At 40.7% G+C, this 21,217-nt stretch overlaps 1 protein-coding gene across 2 annotated transcripts in view; it reads left to right on the forward strand.

Annotated features, from left to right (window-relative positions):
- Positions 1–21,217, forward strand: part of PTPRK (protein tyrosine phosphatase receptor type K) — a gene marked incomplete at both ends in the record, with an annotated part of 415,598 nt that overhangs the window by 191,515 nt on the left and 202,866 nt on the right. For both annotated transcript variants that reach the window (XM_082305949.1, XM_082305950.1), the window contains one exon: positions 13,050–13,224. In XM_082305949.1, coding sequence (XP_082162075.1) covers positions 13,050–13,224 — 175 coding nt within the window. The remainder of the gene's footprint in view (positions 1–13,049; positions 13,225–21,217) is intronic.

Genomic DNA, 21,217 nt, shown 5'->3' on the forward strand with positions numbered 1-21,217 from the left:
TCTGTTTGATTTTTCTTTTAATAGAGAGTGCAGCTGAGAAACCTTGAGTAACAGTTGCATATAGGCATGTGATAAACTTAAAATTTTAAAGAGATTTTTTTAATAGATAGAATGAGATCAGAAAAAATTCGATATGCAAAATGTATTACTGGACAAATATGCCGCAACATTAAAAAAGGAACACAAATCTAGCAGTTACTGCATTGCATTTAGTGAAAGGGTATCATAGCAGTAGGAATGATTTGTACTCCATGTCTTTAACTAGTAACTTGTTTAAATTGAGCAAACATATACTGCATTCATTGAGGAAGATGAGTTTGATTTCAGAGACTTGCCAAGTAGAGCACACGAAGCACACAAAATGAAATTGAGCTGGGTTTTGCTATATCAAAGGCAGGACTAGAGCAGTAGGAGCATAGCGGCAAACCCGTGAAGCACCGCCTTCAGTTGATCATGGGTCAGAAAGGCCCGATGGAGACAGCCAGCTGGAAGTCTTCCCTATCGCTCACTCCTCGGAGTCAGATAACTCTGACAGATTAGCCTTTCCAACTTTCACTCCCCTGAGAAGCCCAGTTAGCAGCCAGAACAACTCAGAAAACATATGTTTTGTCCCTCCATATACTTCATGGGTGGTTTGTGTTTTGGGGTGTTTTTTTGGTTTTTTGTGTGGATCACAGATATGGTAATTTCTCATGGTTCAAAAGATGAGGTGCCTTAGAGGTTATAACTCTGCTTGCTTGTGCTTATGAAGTGCTTCGAAATTATTGAAGACACCTTGCTACTGAAATGGTATATTTGAACTTCTGTTCTCCTTCTTGTTTTCCCTTAAACAGTGCCAAATTTTCACCAATTTAAAGGTGACTCATTTTTTTTCTTCCTCCCTCATCATTCCACCCCTCCATCCTACTTGCCCAACATAAGCATGAATCAGCAACTTTCCCTCTCTGAATTCTCTTCCTTAGATAACACATCAAGTTACTGCCGTTGTGCGCAGCTAATAGTGAATTTACTCCTTTTCCTTAAAACCCGGGATGGATGTGTATGGGCCTCGTGGGGCTCCGGAGTGTGACTTGGAAAAGGTTCGCTTTAACCTTTGACCAAACTGGAGATTCATAAAGCCCGAATACCCAGAAAGGAAGAACCAGCAGATCAAATCAAATACCTAAGTAATTGTTTTTGAGAGCCTTGAGCTGAAACATTCCAGGAACGTATTTTTCTCATAACAAGAAAGGCCATTGGAAAAAAAAAAAAAAGTGCAAAAATGAAAAATGAAGGAGGGGGTGGTGGGGAAGAAAACTTTCCAAGTACACTGTGTTGGAGAAAATAGCTTTTGGTTATGTCCTTATTGAAAGAGAAAAGATGTTTTCCCTGGAAAAAAAAAAAAGAAAAAGCAGCAAACAATTTGCTGTTAAAACACATTCTTTGATAAGTAAAGATCTGAGGTGCAATCTGGGACACTAAGGCTTTTTGTATCTGAAATGGTCTAAGATCTTATTTGTTTGCATCGGAGTAGTAGAGATGTGCAGCACCAGTGCTCTCTGGCTCTCCCAGCCCTCTGTTTCGGAGAGAAGCAAAAGTAAATTCAGCAGCAGGAGAAAAAAAAAAAAAAAGCAGCCACCCTGCTCTGTGCTCAGAGTCGTGCTGTCCCCGGGTACAGGCCCACAGCTGCTTCAGCCAGGCTCCGGCAGAGCTGCCACAGTCTCGGCTTCGCCCTCATCCCTTTCTGCACTGATGCTGGAGCTCTTGGAGCTTGCCAGTAAGTCAGTTCAGGAAAGTGATCTGGCTGAAAAAGGTTTTGAGCCAGAACTTGAACTTGAACTGCAGTAAAAGTAGATCTCAGTAGCGTGTCTCATCATAGTGTCCTATATAAACTTTAATTTTTTTTTTTTTTTTTAGTTATTGGGGAAAAAGCTCTGATCATATACTACATGATCTGTGTACGTGCAGGTTTCCATGCTTATATTTTTCTCAGTTTATATATAATTAAGTGCACATACCTTTGTGTGTCTGAAAATAAAAATGGATCAAAATAGGCACAGTATTTCAATGCACTGTTTCCTCTGTGTTTACTGCTGTAATGACAGTCTTTTAATCAACTCCATTTTCTATAAATGCATGTCTGTAAATGTTTTTGACAAATAGGAATTAACATTGAACTGAACTTCTCCTGACTTCCATGGCTGCAGATTCTGCTCTTGTTTGTTTGTTTTTAGATTGTATCTGGTCTCTTGTCCCCTTTCATATGCCTTCCCTCCCACCCCTGCGTTTTGCAGCCCCACTGGACCAAGGTCTGGGACAGTCAGAGCTCTGGCATTGAAAGATAAGCAGTAAAGATAACAGCAGTCTTTAAAAGTTGCAGCTGCATTAATATGAAACAAATATTTGCACAGATAAAGAGATTTAACTGGTTGAACAAGATGATCTGAAACACACCTTTTGTGACAGCGTGAATAGTAGGTGTGGGAGTGGGAGAGAAATGCAGCTCTGAAATCTTTTTGTTCTTCACCTTTTCAACGTAATCTGCTATCAAATCTGTTACAGTTGTGAGCTGAAGGATTCTCTTTATGACCTGCAATCGTTAGGAAATTGTGAAAGAGTTTCAAAGTCCTTCGTTTTTGTTTAAAGTGAGCATTGATCTTGTTCCTGAAATACATTCAGTCTTGGTGTGTATTATCTTTTTTGCTTGCCATCTGCTTCTGAGTGTAATGCTGTGGGGTTTTTTCTCAGTATTCCCTCCCCCAAATTTCCACTGTCATATGTCGCACACCAACAGCTGTAGTTTGGTGCCCCTACACGCTGAGGCAGTAGGGTTGTGTGATAGGAGTCCCAAACCCAAGGCAGTAACCCAGCTTTTCCACCTGATATGCTTTGGTATGCTCTGTCTTATAAGCTTGAGGAGTTAACATAAGTTCTTGCTGAAAAATTCTTTCCTGTAGGAGGTGAACATAACTGTGTGTGTGTGTGTAATCTTAAAAGATTGAATACAACATGTATAGACATCATAACTGATCAGTTGTTGCCCACTTCAACTGATTTTCTTTTTTCTAAAGCCTATGAATTGTCTTTCTTTGAAAAGACACTGGAAGAATAAGAATTCTTTCATTTATTAACGTTTGATGCACCTTGCTGCTTTGTTCACCTTGATTTGCTGAATTAGTATATGCAGGGCCACCTTTTTATTCTATTTCACACCCTCCCGTGAAATGCCATGCATTCCAGTGGAGTTAGGTCAATAAATAACCTTGCAAACAAGAGTCACTTCTGCACGTTAATCCTGTGCTCGGGATGGATACGTGTTAAGTATTAAATATTTGAAAGAATAGCACACACAGGGCATTCTAAAAATGAAAGTGCAGGGGAGGAGTGGGGTGTGATGGGGGGCTGTTTGCCCACTTGATTTGGAGGCTTCTTTGCGGAGAAAGCTTCCAAGGTTTTAAGCTTCGTTTCTTTACCAAGACAGTGGAGAAATAGAACTGGCTGAATAGAATAAATAACATTTGGGTACACAAAGACTCCGGAAAGCAGCGTACGTATTGTCCAGCATTTGTTCTGTGGGTCTAATTGGGATATCAGAGCAATAGGGTTTTTTGCATAATCGGGCTGTGTTTAACGGCTTCCTGAGCTGGGAACAATTGTGGCTCCCAGAAGCCCAATACGATTTTCAGTGTCTTATCGATGTCCAGTTTAACTGGACACTCACACAGTGCAGAGAATAGAGCTTTTTGCTAGAACATCTGTTAAACCATATGTCTTGGCACCTGGTTCAGATGGCGATAACTGCGGCACTAATGAGTCCATCCATCATTGCTGAGCTTTGCATTAACATAGCATTGGATTAGGGAAAGCGGCTTGTTCTGGCTTTGCAGTCGGATGTGTTTTGCCACGGTCTGCGGTGATACCATTTGCTTTGGCGAATCTGAAATTCAAAGGGGGTACTGCATGCGTTTAAAAGTTTAACACGCGCCTGGTAATCCTGTGCAGATTGCCGTCAGAGCGGTGGCGAGCGGGCCAATCTGTCAGCAATAGCTGTGGGTGCTGGCTAACCGCCGCTCCACTTGGGCTGCCAAGGCTGGCAAGGCAGCCCCGCTCTCGCCCGTGGAGAGGCTCATCAGCGTTAATGCAGTCTGATGCAGCCCCTCTCTCCGCCAGAGGAAAATGTCGTTCCTTGTGGAATAACAGATAATTAAAGCAATTGCCTGAGAGTAATAATTGAAAAAGTGAAATTAAAAAGCATTATGGAAAATAAAATGCAAATTGCTGTAAAAACAATGGAGATGGGCTGACCTCGCAGCGGTACCAACTGTTACTGGAGGATGAACAAGCGCCTGCATGGTTGTCTGTTTGGGCTCAAACAACTGGCCGTATCCTGCTCCCTTTCTTGAGGAAACTGCCATAACCCTTAATGCCCTGTTTACCAGCATCTTGGGTTTTGCTGCTGGTTGCCACAGAATGTGATTTGATATTTAGCATTCAGTTTTCTTGCTAGATACTGCGTATGCGTGCTCTTTAACAACCCTTTGGACTGGGCACATACAGATGGTATCCTGTGGTGATACACTGGGCACATCCTTGTGCAGGACCAATATAGTACTTCAGGAATTTAGACCGGAGAATATATACAAGAACCTGTGCTTCTAGCAGGGGGTGGAGGCACACAACATTGACTGTTTTGTTTTTTGAAAGGACAATATTTTCTTTCAGAGAAAAGTGGTTGTGCCATGTAATACCTCTCTTCCCACTGTATCCGGAAGGTGAAGGCATGGATCAGTATTGAACAGGAGGGTTTGAAAATGGGCCATGGACCTTTGCGGTAAACCGTTTAGCTCCAGTCAAGTACCGAGAGGCTTGCTTGCCGTCTCAAAAAAAGTGTATCTATAATAGGAGGGTCATGTCCAATTTAACTTTGTTTCATGTAGTTTGCATGGGTTTACTTCTTTGAATTTTTCGTGGTTCTCTAATGTAACTGCATTTTGAGATACCATTGCATTTTCATACAGTTAACTAACTGATTAAGGTACTGTTTCTTTAGTTTGATGATGAAACATTTGCTGTTACACTGCACCTGCCTGTTCCCCATTTGCATAACATTTGAGGAATGTCTTTTGTTGGTTTGCACAAATTTTACGACCCTGAAAGTAAAGGGGAAGTGAGCACACTCTGAATGTTAGAGGGCCTTTGTTCTTTTGCTTTTTATTTTGTGGGGCTTAAAGGAGGTTCAGAGAAGGTGCCTTGTTAGCACCTGCAGCGTTTCAGCTGGGGGGAACTGTGATAGAGATTTTTGGTCCCCGTTTTGCTACTAGTTAACTGTCAAGTTTGATGCTTTTTGCTATTGAACGGAAATAAGTCGGTCAGGCCTGCTTGCCCTGAGAAGGAGTCGAAGCCATGATGCTGTGTGGAGGCTGTGGGAGGAGAGAGGACCGATCACTCTGGGTTTGCTCTCATTCCTGGATGGCCGGAGAGGTGGGTGAGCCTCTGGGGAGCCAGCAGATTTTTGGGTCATCAGCGTCATCTGCCCAAAACAAGTGCTGATTTGTAATGGTAAATATTACTGTTGATATTAAACCTTTTTTTCTCAGCCAGTAAAACGCCACTCAAGTCTACATCATCTTACCTGTATCGTGATTACTGACAGCAGCCAAGCAGCATATAACTTCTCTTTCTGTTGCGCTAAAGGCTTGCACAGAAACTTCCCTCATTTTTGTCGCCAGTGGTTGCTTTTACTTATAGAAAAGATGTTCTTGAAAGTGAGCAACAGAATAGGGAGGCATAGAGAACAGGCCTCATCTTTTGCGGTGGCTTGTCTATTTTACCTGCACTTTCACCTCATCATATTTATGTTCTGTGATAGACATTCTGGTTTTCCAAACATTTTTTTCAAAGGTGTATGAAAAGCTGCCATGAAGTGACCTATCAAGCTACTTGTAAATGACTTGACTTGTAGTTTATTCTGTGTCACACACTGCTGACTCTGACATGGTTATAAAGAATATTCACCAATGAAAAACAGACTATTCATAACTTCCATATTAACAGTATTATACAGTATTCATAACTTCGATATTCTCCTTCTAACTCGTTGGTTTCACAAAGGTTTTTTTCCCCTGTCTTTTCACTCAGTATTCACCTTTGATGCTATCTATGTCATTTAACCCTCTTCCCCAATTTATCGGCTTCTTGGATAAATATGGCAGTTCTCCCTAGGTGCCCGGTCATCTTAGGTTTCAGCAACATGAAATACTGTAATCCTCCCGGTTTTAACTTAATTCTGCCCCAGTTAACTAAGTCCTCCAGACTGTGTAGCTACCAGTCATTTAGTTTACAGGGCAGCCTTTGGGGTTGTCATCCCTGTAGGTCTTCCGCAGGCACGCTGCTGCTCCCGTGGTGGCTGGAGCATCGTGCGCTGGGGGGCTGTGCTGCTGCCGGGGCCTGTGCCCGTGGCAGTGCCGGGGGCGGCTCGCTGATCACTTGTAACGCCAGGCGCTGCCATCTTCTGCCGTTTTGTAGTTTACAGCCAGACCAGCTGTGCTGGAAGTTTGGTCACCTGTGTAGTCCCGGTAGTACTTCCTCAGCCAGCCAGTGGCTTTAAGCCCATAGAAATCAGACATCTAAAATTAAGATAATGTTTATAAAAACATATATTGTTATAAATTCTTTGACTGTTGAGTCCTGTGAGTCTTGTCTGTTAACGCGTGCATTCAGGTTGTCTCCTCCTCAGCGGCGTGATGTGCGGTAGGTAGCCGAATACCCCAGGCCCTAGTTTCCTCAAATAGCTGCAGCGCTTAATGAATTACAGAGGAATCAGAGCAGCTGGTATACTTGGCTGCTTTTAGAAAAGGGTAAAAATGTCTGCTGAGAAGTGTTTGAGGAACTGTCTTGTGTGACGTTGGTCTTCAGTAGTGGATTTTTTTGCAAATGTTTTCCTTCATTGTCTTCTCCTAACTAATCAGATTTTTAGTTTAGAGCTGCAGGATGAATACTGTAGTTCAGCATGCTGTGCTCAAGGTGATACAGGTCTTTAATCACTGTGTGCAGAATTCGTATTTCTGTGAATTATGGGGTGTTTGTTTTTTTTTTAAATCAACAACACTGCGTTCAAGAACTATAGCTTTCTGAAAAGCTTCTTTAGTATTTTTTTTAAATGTAGATTTTTTTTTTTTGTGTGTGTGTGTGTCATGTGTTAGATTAGGTTCAAAATAAGAGGCTTTAGAATGTCTAAAGAAAGTGAGTGTCGTTTTTATTTCTGTAGTGGAATGGCCAGGGACACTGGAGTATGAATTTTGCTATTTTGCCTCCGGTGGATTTTATTCTAATAAAATAAATTAGAATTGCCACCTCTGAAGGGCCAGATGTCTCTCAATTAGATTATTTCATGAGAATCCTTGCTTTCTTCAGTAGGAAGTTCAGTGCAGCGAGAGAGAAGTTGAGCTACTTCAAAGTGGACAAGTTTGAGTCACAGCAGTGCATGTAACCAAGACATTTAAAGTAATCATGGATTTTTCTGTACCGCAGTGCAGTGTGCAGGATAAAACTTGGCTTGTCACATTTATTCAAGATCTTCAGTATATGTTTGCATGGGAAAAGCTGTGTTACTTTTCCTGCTAATAAATGAATGTGTGGTTCATTGGAACATAGGATCTTAGTCTGGTTTGCCATGCATGTAGGGAAACCAGCAAGTTAAAGCAAGTTGTATTAATTTCCTACTAAAAAAAAGTTTAACTGCATGCTTTCTTTTAAAAATCGATCACAGAGAAGAAAATGCTACTTTACCTTCTTGTATACTAAGAAGAAGATAAGACTATCTAGGCATATTATTTAAGCTATGGTTCCAATTCATATTCTGCTTGAAAAAAATGATTCTTAGGCTTAAATAATGTATTTGTAAATAAAATTGACTGGAAAAAAAATCCCACTTCTTCAGTCATTTCCTCTTTTGTGGGTGGGGAAAAAAATGTAAATTTTATTTATCATTTCTTACAATAAATAGATGTCATACTTTATTATGTTTCTAGTATGTTTAATAAGTTTTAAAGTCCCAAGAATATGTTGAGACATCTGTGTAAAAGAATAAAAATAATAATAATAAAGAAATTTTTTTAGAAAGATAGATTTTTCCCCTTTTGAAATTGTGTCCTAAATGCTGTAAAAGCATATGCTGTGTGTGCTGAAAAGTGCCAGACAGCTACATGTAAGTAACATTTAAAAAGTATAGTTATTTGTGTTGTTCATTCCCCTCACGTTGTTTTATTTTTCAAAAACATCTTTTGGCAGAGATCGCACGTTATTGCTGGCATTCAGACTATCCACATTCAACCCTTTTCCCTCTTGCAAAAAAATGACATTTCTGCCTTCACGCAATGACTAAAACCAGGAACATTTTGGAGCATGTTATTTACAAATTCCCTTTTCCTCTGGACAGCAGAGATGTAATTCCCCGGGCTGCTGGGTGCATCCTTCCAGCCCTTCTGCTGTCCGGTGAAGTTTTGATTGCACCTTTGGGGACCCAGTTGCTTAGACAAACTCTCGGCTTGCGCCCTGCTCCCCGCACAGATCCTGCCCTCTCCTCTGCTCCCTGTGGCCGCGCAGTTAATCCTATCATGAGCTAATCCATTTGGTGATGATAACATATGGGGAGGGAATACGTTTTCCAGGAAGGCTTGCTTTTTTATTCCAGGTCAGTTTTCTCCATGAGCACAGGAGTGAAGGTGAGGAGGGAGCGATTGAGGGGCAGCTGAAGTGGGCGCTGCTGCCAGAGTAACGCGTGTGTCGCTGCAGCCAAGGTGTTGACATCTTCTGATCTCTGGAGGCATCCCGGCGTCCAGCCGAGAGCCCGAGAAGGCAACCAGATTTGACTGTAATTATTAGCAGTGGAGCGGACTTATTTTAAGGTGTTTACACTAAGGAAGGGATGGGGATGTGTAAGGTTGAGCTGTCCAGGCTGATAAAAATCACTGGTATGAAAAAAAAGAGTTCAGGAAAATTTAGAGGGAACATCACCACAGAACATTATGCTATCTTATTTCTGTTTAAACAAAAAAAGAAAAACCACCACTTTTCAACCTGAAAAGGTGAGCAAGAAATGCAGATAAGTTTTAAATTTGTATTAGAAAATTAGAAATGCACCTAAATTCTACCAATTAAATAAGATGTTAGGGTTTAGATGCTTCTGGCTCCGTTCAGGTTCTGGAAGATCCACTAAAATTTCATTTCATGTTTACTGAATGCTTGATTTCTTTCATGAGACAGAAAAGAGAAATCGAAGGCTAATTGTTAATTTGCCTATGATTGTTTTTTAAGCTGCATGGACTTTACTGTTGACTTTGTTTAAAATATAGATGATCTCATTTCATTGCCTGAAAAAAAACCCTAATGCAATCATGTTCCTTTCAAATTAAAAATAACCTTGAAGTCCTAGAGACTTATTTAAGGTCATAATTTTAAATGCCCGAAATGCCAGAATTAAGGAGTTTTTCCACATGCTTATATTTCTTTTAATCAAGTGTTTATAGAGCGTAGTTCTTTGTGAAGCCCAGAGTTATCTTCACAAAAGGAGAAGGACTGCCTTGTGGTGACCTCTCCTAAATGAGCAATTCAGGGTTATCAAATCAGACAGCAAGGGACTGGAGGACCAAGGATCGCACAGGGTACAGCCATTACCTATTAGTATAACTCCACATTAATTTTAAATTGAATTTTTAAAACCTAATTGAGCAGCATTTTCAAGCTCTGTTCAGTGTGAGCAGGACATAAATTGAAACAGTATGTACCAGGAACCCTCTAATAAGCAGAGGGCACTGCAGCCTTTCTTTCCTCTCCTTTAAAATCAGTAGTAATGCCCTGACATTAAGAAGAAGAATTTAATTAAGAGATCGTGGCAGTGCATCTGAACTCTGGCTGGCTAATGGCTTATTGGTGTAAGGCATACATGCTGAAATGAATGCAGGGTATTTTCCTTAACATTCATTTTTAAGTGAAAACTCTCTTCTGGTTGAACTTTTCATCATTTTAATGACGGGAAAATATTTTAATGGCTAAGCTGTACATGAAGATAGACTTTGAAGATGTAATTGTGCAGTTGGGTTCCCAGGAAACAAATCCTAATACACAGAAATTTGAGCAACTACTCTAAGCCTTGTAAGATAAAGTGGTAGGAAATCACTGATGTAAACAGAAAAGAAAATCCTAGGTTTTGTTGTTGGAGTAGAACTGTAAAGCTTGTTAAATTTCAATTTGATTAATTGCTCTGAAAGTGCATTAATATTTCATTTTAAGTAGGAGTCCAGTTCACTTTGTTTCTTGAAGATGAAGCATGCAGACCAGCTCAAGTAAGCAAGTTCTGAGCTTTGGAGGGTAAATTATTTTACACAGCAAACTTGGACGTGCTTCTGTCCTGCAGACTGAGTGCTTGGCAATCAAATTTAAAGCACTGGACTTACTGAAGGGAATCCTTCATTTTAGGAAACTCTCTGATATTTATTTTTCCCGTCAGAGCAAGAAAGACTACAAGACATGGGTTACTTGTCAAGTCTGCTATCATATAGTTTTTAAAAATACGCCTTCTGTTTATTGTATGCTGCTCAATCATTTTAACAATTACATGGCAAGGTTGTGTTTAGTGGGGGAGCTTGACTTGCCTTTGCTGTCTGGCTGTGGTGTGGCAATGAGAGCACGCGCTGTGGGAGGGCACAGACAAGCACGAGAGGAAGACAGTACCGTGAGGTTTGTTTATTTTGGTTACTTCAAGGCACTAGATCCAAGTTTTATATTAAGTTATCATTCCAGAGGGTTGAAACTGAGGAGAGGGGGGGAAAGTAGCTTGAAAATCCTGCTTTCAGATTTAGCTTTTGCCATCAGGAGAAGCCAGCTAACCGGAGGGGGAGGTGCACCTCCCACAAGATAATTTTACTGTAGCTTCAGCAGCACTGAAATAAAGCCTTTAACATCACCCCTCATTTGTGTGATATTGGAATTTAATAATTTCATTGATCTCTGAAGTTCAGTAAGGCCTTTCATTCATGGGAGTCTGCAGGCATTGGAAAACTTCCTTAATTCTTCTGACTGGGAGGCAGATATTCGCAGAGCTGAGGAGGGAGCCGGTGCCTGCCGGAGGGCGACTCGGCTGCGCTGCGGTGGATACAGGTTTCCAAGTGCCCAACCTCCATTGCTTTTGCCCTGGGAACGCCCTGTCAGATCGCATCCATGCGATAAGCAGGCTTTTGGTGGTTACGGGATGGTGAGTGTTTTAGGGAGAAGCAGTGAGAGTACCTTTTGGAAGTGTCTCGTGCGCCATCTTCTTTTGGCGATCTGGTTTCACTCTTTGCATCTCGCTGTACTTTCTGGCCCGGCCCTGCAGGCTGAGCTTACCCCTGGGTGGTGGCTCCCTGCCGTTTCTGGTGTAACGGCAAAGAGGGTGGCTGCGGCGGGGGGGAACTGGCTGGGGTCTTCAGGAAATGAGGAAGAGTCACACCAGTAAACCTGCTGGTGATAAAAGTGACGGCGTGGTCTTTGTAGTGGAATACCAGTGACTGAATTCTGCCAGGTTGGTATAAATGAACACTTTCACCCAAGGCTTGCAGTGGAAAATGGGATGGGTGCTTTGAACGCTCAAACAAGATGGCAGAAGCTAAAATTCATCTGTTTAAACATATTAATAGGTAAAATGAATACCTGTTTCAGTGAGTTTGAAGCAGTGCTGAACCCCTGGCTAATCTACTGCTGAACTGTTTAGAGAGTGACTAACCTGTGCTAAGATCACGAAGGGCAGATGTCAAATAGAGTGTTTGAGTATTATGAAGTACTCCTGCCTGTGACAGGAGGCTGGCTAAAATACACATGCAGCATTAACTCACTTCCTTTTTCTCCCCTTGCTATTTTTGCCACAGGTTTTTGGGTTATTAATTTTTGTGGCTCAGCAGTGCCGCTTCTTGTGTTAGACAGAAAGCTCGGAGTTTAAGACCTCAATGAAGTTTCTCATTCCAGGGGTTGATTAGAGCTAAAAATGTCCGTGGGAGTCACGTTTTGCTACATATTGAGCAGAGCAGGCAATGCAGTTACAAGGAAATGACGATGTCTTTCTAGTGACTGAGCAAAGCTGAGTGCTCAGAAACTGTCTCCTGGTCAGGGAATAATGTTTGAAATTTGTTTGATCCATGGGAGAGAGCAGGAACATCGTTTGTTCACTTGGTGCATGTTTCTGGTTTTTGGTGGTTTGGTTTTTTTTGGTGGTGTTCTTTTTTTTTTTTTTTTATGCTAACTTCTGGTGGAGGGTCTGTTCTTCAATTAAAATCAAAATTGAGCATTTAATATGAATGGGTATAAGAAAAAAGGGTCACAAAAGAGCTCAAACTGTTTCTACCGTACTGACCTCTCACCCTGCGCCGCAGCTCCAGACAGCTGAAATTTTTGTGATTTGTGGTAGCTCTGATTTTTTTCAGAACTCTTTAAGCGCCTTCCTTTAAATGAGGTATACATCGTTCCTCTTTTAGCAGCTTCCTTCCCTCCCCTTTTTATTTCAACTAGCTTTAGGTAGATAGGAGGTGCTTAGTATAACAAAGGTACAGTTTTAGAAGGTATTGAATTTGGGCAGATAAAAGGGAGCATTAAAAAGGAAACATTGGTGGTTGCTGCAAAAGAGCTGTTGAAAACCTATGAAATCTCTCAATGCCAGGTTTGTTTCAAAATTTCTTACAATACATTCAGTGTGTCTGTTATAATTTTATTTAAAGTTGAATGAATTTTCTTAGGATTACAACTGCTACTGCTGGGCTCTCCTGTGGTTCCAGCTATGAAGCAATGGCAGTTGAGTATGTCATGGTCATGTTTTGTGGCAGTGCAGAAACCTAATAGTGCCTTTCACCCCCAAACTTGATTCTGAAAGGCTTTTGAGTACTGCTTGTCTCTTGATGGAACCTCAGCACTGAGCTCTTCTACCATGGAAATGCTGCATGGGGCGAATGCATTTGATGTTTTTATGTATTCTTTGTATGATGATCGTGATAAATGTCTTTTATATTTTTATGAGATAACTCTGCCTTGGTTTCTCTTATTTTCAGAGAAGAAATGGGGAAGATATTCCAGTTGCTCAGACTAAAAATATCAATCACAGAAGATTTGCTGCTACCTTTAAGTTGCAAGAGGTGACAAAAACCGACCAGGATTTATACCGCTGTGTGACTCAGTCAGAGAGAGGTTCGGGAGTGTCAAATTTTGCTCAACTTATTGTTCGAGGTAAAGTTTTAATTGCTTTCATTTTATCCATTTAAATGCTTCTAATACCAGTGCTTTCTACTTACACCTTTTATTTAGCCTACAGATACCTTGATCTGAAATGATCATACAAAGATAGCCCTATGAGGCTTCTGAAATTGTCATAAAATGAAAGACTGGTTAGCAAAACTACTTACAATTGCTTTCCATAGAATACATTTGTGTAAAAACCCTGGTCTTGCAATGTGTGTAGCATACCTGTATGCTTTTCTGTGGATGCTGGTTGTTGAACTTAAGGTGAAAACTACTTAACTTTTCATAACTGTTTTTACAGGAATGAGAGAATCCGTTGTAGTTAGTTAATGTTCCCTTTTAAAACCTGTTGCCTTGAGCAGACTGGTAGTACAGCAAATAATAATACATTGCTCTGTTACCTGGAAGACAGGTATATGAAAATAGTTGTAAACTTTCACCTACCCAAGGACTGAGAACGTTATGGAGATTTTCTGTGATGATTTCCAGCCTCTGAATTAGGAAAAAGAAAAGGAAAAACTTGCTTTTTTTCTACTTGAAATACTTTTTTGTTGCAATTAATTCAGTAGCCTGCTGGTTGAATACAGGAGTTTGGTTTTCACTTCCAAAAGTCACTTGATGTTTGGCCTATGAAGTCTCTCCTTGCCTAATTGTGTCACCTGCAAAATTTCCCATTTCACTCTTAGTTGCAATGAGGCTTAATGTTTTTCAAGTAGGAAAAAGAAGTGGTGTGCAAAATCTGCCTGTGATGCTGCTGCCTGGTGTGGGGGCTGTTTTGGCCAGTTAAGTGCAGGGGTTGGGCGCATGATGGGCTCTTGCTTGACTCGTTGGTCCGGCACTCGGCTCTTTGGTCAGTCGGCATCTGGGAGTCAGCCACTGCGTCTGGAGCCAGGACAGGGAAAGCAAGCCCGTCCTCAGCCTGTAGAAATAAAAGTAGTATAGGAAATGCTTTAAGATATTTGGTATCTGGCATTTACTGGCAGAGGTCTTTTCTGTGGGAGACCAGTTGATTGAGGTCAACTAGGTTTTATGCCTTCTATATAACATCAATAAAAATGGGCTTTGCTGACCATATGAGGATTTAGACAATATGTTAACAGCTTTTTTATTCTGTAGATGTACCTTTTGTCTAGCAAAGTGCAAGATGGTCTTCATCCTAATACAATGAAATTAGTCCTATTACAGCATGAAAACAGACTTTCTGTTTTGTTGTTAGAAAAGCAGGGCAAATGGATGTATTTATCCAGTAAATGAAGTTTTCTATTTTTTTCTATTATAAAAGAGCAATAAAAGGGTGCTTAAACGACCATTTCTCTCAAAAACTGAGATAACAGTATCAAACTTCATAGTACTCTCTTTTTCAATGAAGCATATTGTTCTACTGAGAAGCTTGGGTCATATGATAGAGAATACCATCTTTATGGCTCGAAACATAAACTTGATATCTAGCTATATATACAACAGCTATATAGGGTTCATATTTTAAGGTTAAGTTTAATTTTTGCATGCTTTTTGCATTGGAAGCCCAAGAATTTTAAGGGTTTATATATATATATAAAAATAAAAAAAATAGAATAAAAACATTAATCTTATAAAGACATTTTCATCCATTTGACAACATGGTAGAGAACAAAGATTTATGTTTTATAGTGGGATTTGTTGCTTGCTGTTATATTTGAAAAGCAATATACAGTAATATATTTTCTTGTTTGGATAACCACTAAATAAATCTTGTTAGCCAAAAAAGCATACCCTCAGGGATCAGCTACCCTGGTGTTAAAACTGTACTGAAAATTAACCATAATGACAGGTCCTATATCTCAGTGGCACTTTAAAGCTGACATCCTGCTACATGGATACAAAAGATGATAATTTTAAAGGAAATTTTTGGGCCACTGATACGAATTGCCTTTAATAAGAGCTGGCATAGTATTGCCTATTGTCAAAGATGACCCAGGGGGAAGAGTTTATTAGTGCGTTTCCTTCTAAACTGGAAGTGACAGGGCATGCTTGGGGCCTTTTTGCTGCTGTTTGTAACAAATGAAAATTTCGCTGCAGAATTCTCATGCTGAAGAGTATTGATCTGTGTGTTCTCACAGCCAGAGGAGGGGGGAAAACGATGAAACACAATTTACTTTGTCATGGCTTTAGTATTGCTTCCAGATCACTTTGAGTAATGATAAGGTCTTCGGTTTGTAGAAGCCAAACTTTATTGACAACACTGGTTATGGGAGAGCGAGGGATGAGGAACAGGAGGCGTTGCCCAGTAATTCAAAACCTGGGTGTTCAGGTACATGGCCGAGATGCCTACATGTTCCATGTCTGTACAGACATGTGGTACCATAATACAGATTCAGAGGCATCTGATACTTTTCTGATGGGCAGTCCGTAAGTAAATCTCAGTAATGAAAATTTCCAGTTATATAATGTACATCACATTGGAACATCATTATTTCATTTTGAACTTTAACAGAAGAATTGCTTTCAGTGGCATTCTAAACTTTATTACGAATGTTGTTACCTGGGAGGGATGATAGACATTTAAAGACCCTGAAAGGGATAACTCAATTACTCTGATTAGTTTTTTGAAGAAAAACCAGACTAGGGTAGGATTTGTAATTCAATTATGACATTTTACCAAAAGTAGTTCCAGTCAATGATTTAATGTCTCACCTTTGCTTAGAGCTGGTCTTCCGCTCCCAGCTCAGTGGCTGCGTTGTATTGATTTTTCTACATGGTTTCTATGGCATTGCTGTCATTCTTGGATACATGTAGAAGGAGCTCTCCCTTTCCCCTTCCTCTTACAGGAAGCTTGGTGCTGTCATTACTGTTAGTTGACGTATCCTCCTGAATAGGTCCGTCTGATTAATCGTCTATTTATATTTTCCCTTGGTGGCTAGTAAATTGGCAATTTCTGGGAAGGTAATTTCTTGAAGTCTTCAGGGTTGTCTGCACTGGAACTTGAGCGAGATGCTGGGAGGAACGGTAGCTGTGAAATGTAAGTGAGAGTGAACAAGAAGACACTGACAGTTTCTTTTTGCTTGTTTCTTACTTGCTTTTGAGAATAAGTGTATCGTGCTCTCAAAGTCTTCCTGCTCCTTTTACTACTTAACATGGAATTGTAGAAATTACATGCCCAAAGACATCGCCTGTGCCCTGGCTCATGCATATACTTGCTGTATACAGTTGTGTGGACTAAAAACTACAGTACCAAATAGTATTGCACTCTCCAGTCATCAAAGATCTTTGCCCTTTAACCAATTCTTGTACTGTGTCATTGTTAAGAGCTCTTAAAAATTATTGGAATATTTGTCTGAAGTTGGCAATAGTTGTCAGAAAAGCGACCTTGTGCGTGAAGAAACGAGCTGGTTTTCATCACATCAATTGTGATCAACTTGTTGGTTGACTTGGCATGTTAAAAGTGGCCATCAGGAGGAGATGAAACTAATGTTGTGTTCTTATGTGGCTTGTTAGCTAAACTTTGTAGAATAATCCCAGTTTAGTTTGTCCCTGTTTGGAATGTCTTGCACTCGGGCAGTCCTGCAGGGACTGTGAATGAAACCAACAGTTTCTTCGGCTGCAGCAGATCTGGAAGATCTACTTGAGTGCTAAGTCGTCTTTTTTTTAATTTTTATTTTTTTTATTTTTTGTGAAACAGCAGTTTGTTGCTCTGATTGTCAAAAAAATCCCAAGGAAACCACTCTCTCAAAGGGTATGATAAGGAATTACACTTTATGTAAACTGTTTGTATGCTTTCCTGAGTTTGTTTTCCTTTAAAGTAGGTACACGTTGTTAAGACTAATTGTGCAAAACTTAATATTATACTATTAAATACTGCAAAATCAGCAGGAAATACGGTGCGTTTTATTTTGTGTAGTGGATCTTACATAGATTAGTTGGAAGAAAATGTACGTTAGTGTTAAAGACAGGGAAGAAAGATAAGGAAAAAGACTCTGTATGAATCAGCCGTAATGTTTGTTAATAATCTGTGAATAGCTCTACTGTATGTCTGGTTCTACTGATAAGTTTGTAAGTTTTATTGGAGTCATAAATTATGGCAGATTTTGATGTTTTCACTAGGTGAAAGTAGTTTATAACATTTCTTCATCCAACCCAAACAGCTCTTCTATGGTGGGGTCAAAGCAAGGGGAGGTCTACACCTTGATTATAGTTCCAATATGGAAATGTACTGATAAATCCAAGTTAGCAACAGAAAATAAAAGAAAGGCAGTTTTCTTCCACATGTTTTCCTCTACTGTCCTCTGACCCAGAAATCACAAGTTCTGGCAAACTGACCTGTTTGCATGGGTTTACTAATACGAAAAAAGTTATTTTGTTTCTTGTATATGCTTTGACTTGGCAAGTGGTCTGTCCTCTAAGTCATTTGGTTCAAGTTTTGGTGAGGTTTGTGGTGATATTCTTCTTTGTTTCCCTTACTGGACTTTGTTTGTCAGCAGGAGCGGTTTCTGTTATGGAAATAAGTCTGGCACTGATATTTCTGCCTTTCTTGTCTGAAATCCCTTTAAGGACTTTATATAGGAAAACCATCAATTTGACTGGTCCCTGTTGATGCCAGAACACTGTGAAGATGGAGTTTGGCCCTGGCAAATAATTCTCATAGGAGCATTATTTTTTTTTCTCTTAAAAGAAAACTGAAGTCTTTCCTTTTGAGAAAGTTGTGGTTTGAAATTCACTTTCCAAATTTCACTAGTACTTGTTTTGTCTGGAAAAAAAGTCTCTGGATTTGTACCACTCTATGTCCTCAATTTTTCTACACGATTTTTTTTGTTCAGTATACTAGTGGACTTAAAAATATGCCTGTCTAATGACATGGAGAGCACTAGGTAGCAGACAGAAGAAAATGTGTCAGGTAGTATGAATATATACTCCCAGCTTGCAAACAGGCTAACTGTCTATGTACCAGTTTTGCAAAATGGCCCATATCTCTGTCCTCCAGTATCAAATTCTCTGTCCGATGAATAGTAGATTCCCCCCACCCCCTGGTCTTATCGCCCACCATCAGTTCCTTAAAATGCTAGACAAATCAGGTTATTATTAGTGATACTTTGTAATGTGTTCAGAAATTCAGTCTCCAGGAGACAGTGGTGATATGTAATAGGGCTTTGGATTGTGTCTTTGAAGAGCCTTGAGCAAGGTCTTTGGGTGTGTGTTTCTCTGAATTCACTGAATTTCAGAGCGGAGGGAAAACTAGGGAGGGAGATTCCACAGTCCAAGTTGTTGAAATTTGTGGGCTTTACCTCGTTATCTTGGCTAAGTGCCCCTTTGAACCATTGCCAGACTTCTGTAGGAGTATGCAAACATGTTAGTTGTTGTGAGTTGGAAGAGCCATGTGGCTGCTATGCCTGGTTCATAAGGTGCATTCCTGGAGTACAGATATTAATACTGTTACTCTTTTGGACTCTCAGCCCACCTTCAGAACTACTTTATAGCCCAGGTTTTCCCACTAGCAAAGCATAATCCTTGTAGGAAAAGCAGATGACAATGTTTTAATGACTTTGCAGCAGTCAGAAAAATAATGCATGATTCTGTGAAGTTTTTCTAAACCTCGCTAATAAAACACAAGATATATTTTGGGTGTATATTTAGGTGTAAGCATCTTTCCAGTAGTCCACAATCCAATTAACTTGATCTTTTTGTGACATCCTCTGGTTTTAGTTTCTCTACCATATTAAGATCTTATCGTCTTTAAGCAGATTTAACACAGAAATTTGCCTATTTTCAATCCTCTGTTTCTTGCAGCAGGTAAAGAAGGGCTGTCACCCTGAAGTCAAATCCTGCCTCCTTTACATAAAAAGAATGAAACAAGAATATAGGAAAATACCTCAGTAAGTCTCTATGTTTGTAGTTAATAAACTGAGCCAGATAGGAGTTCCGAGTTCTTTGCACATCTGCCATACCAGAAAGAGTAGCAGCCTTTCTTTCTCATCAGGCAACTCTTCTGTGCTAGTAACTCTGCTTATCTCCTTTGCTAAGGCAACATTTGTCTCTGGTTTACGTAATTAATAGGTGCGTGGCTCATTTTTTTTAGAAAGCACAGGAAAACTGCATTTCCTGCAGAAGCAGGAGAAAATAGTTTTGACTGCATTTTTAAAAGAAGCCAAAGACACTTGGGTTCGCAGGAGGCAGCAGAAATGCAGCGTGTTTGAAACAGGCTCAATTCTATTGTTCTGTGTTGAGCAATCTTGGCTGCGCAGGGCTACATTTGAAATCACAGAATTGGAGAATGGTTGAGGTTGGAGTGGACCTCTGGAGGTCATCTGGTCCAGCCCCCCCTTCTCAAGCAGAACCACATAGAGCTGGTTGCCCAGGACTGTGTTCGGATGACTTCTGAATATCTCCAAGGATGGAGACTCCACAGCCTCCCTGGGCAACCTGTGCCAGTGCTCAGTCACCCTCACAGTAAAAAAGTGTTTCCTGATGTTCAGGGGGAACGTCCCGTGTTTCAGTTGGTGCCCATTGCCTCTTGTCCTGTCACTGGGCAGCACTGAAAAGAGCCTGGCTCTGTCCTCTTTGCACCCTCCCTTCAGGTATTTATACACATTGATGAGATCTCCGCCGAGCCTTCTGTTCTCCAGGCTGAGCAGTCCCAGTTCTCTCAGCCGTGCCTCATAGTCCCATCATCATCTTTATGGCCCTTTATTGGACTCTCTCCAGTATGTCCATGTCTCTCTTGTACTGAGGAGCCCAGCAGGAGATCCAGCACTCCAGGTGTGGCCTCACCAGTGCTGAATAGAGGGGAAGGATCACCTCCCTTGACCTGCTGGCAATACTTTTGTCTAATGCAGCCCAGGATACCATTAGCTGTGAGGTTTTTTGGTTTTTTTTGTTTTGGTTTGGTTTGGTTTGGTTTTTTTTGGGGGTGTTTTTTGTTTGTTTGGTTGGTTGGTTGGTTTTTTTTGCTTTTGGTCGCCCCCCCTCCCCAGACACATTGCTAGCTCATATTCAACATGGTGTCCGCCAGGACCCCCAGGTCCTTTTCTGCCAAGCTGCTTTCCAGCTGGGTGGCTCCCAGCATATGCTGGTGCCTGGGGTTGTTCCTTCCCAGGTGCAGGATTTTGCACTTCTCCTTGTTGAACTTCATGAGGTTCCCATCAGCCCATTTCTCCAGCCTGTTTTGAGGTCCCTCTGGATGGCAGCATGACCCTGTGGCATTACCAGCCACTCCTCCCAGTTTGGTGTTGCCTGCAAACTTGCTGAGGGTGCACTCTGCATCATCAAATCATCAATGGACGTGTTAAACATGAAGTGCCACAATGCTTTGTAGCAGTTTGCTTACTTTTTTTTCAAGGGAGGAGCAAAGTGCTATTATTTCAAAGTCTCTTCATGTATGCATGATCTTTAAAGTTTGTGTGGTAAAAATAAAACCTTGTATTCTTGACAAAGATTAGTCTGCTGTTTGGTATGATGGACATTGCCTATCTGATTGCTTCATCCCTGTGTTGTCCTAATTTGGGTGAAGAGTGTTTCTGTCTACTTACAATCCTCTTGAAGTCTTTTTAATGTGAACTGTTGCTTTGTTGTAGTTTTGTGATTTGTTCTTTAGGAAGATCTGAAACATGTAAGATAAAGCACACATTTTGCTTTTATCTCAAAAGACATGAGTTTTGTACTGCTTGATATAGTCTAGATTAATATTCTCATTAGGGAAAAGCTAGCCTCTTCTGTGCTGATATGCATCGTCCTACTGCATTCCCTGAACTTTAAGGTGACTGATCTGGATCAGAGCAAAAGCCAAAGTCCTGTAGCCCCATGTCCTGTTCCTGGCTGGGCTTAGTTGCTGGTATTTGGCGCAGAGTATCAGAGAAGAGCAGATGTAGAGGTGTCCCTTGCTAGCATAGGATTTTACCTTCCCAGTGGTCTGTGGTTCAGGCATCTTTTAAGTGAGAGGTGGTACCCTTACTTGGACTTAAGTGTCATGACTTCATTTCTCATTCATGGATTAGATGTGTGAGTGTAGAGC

The sequence above is a fragment of the Platalea leucorodia genome (genome assembly GCF_965183815.1).
Source record: "Platalea leucorodia genome assembly, chromosome: 3".
Classification (NCBI taxonomy): domain Eukaryota; kingdom Metazoa; phylum Chordata; class Aves; order Pelecaniformes; family Threskiornithidae; genus Platalea; species Platalea leucorodia.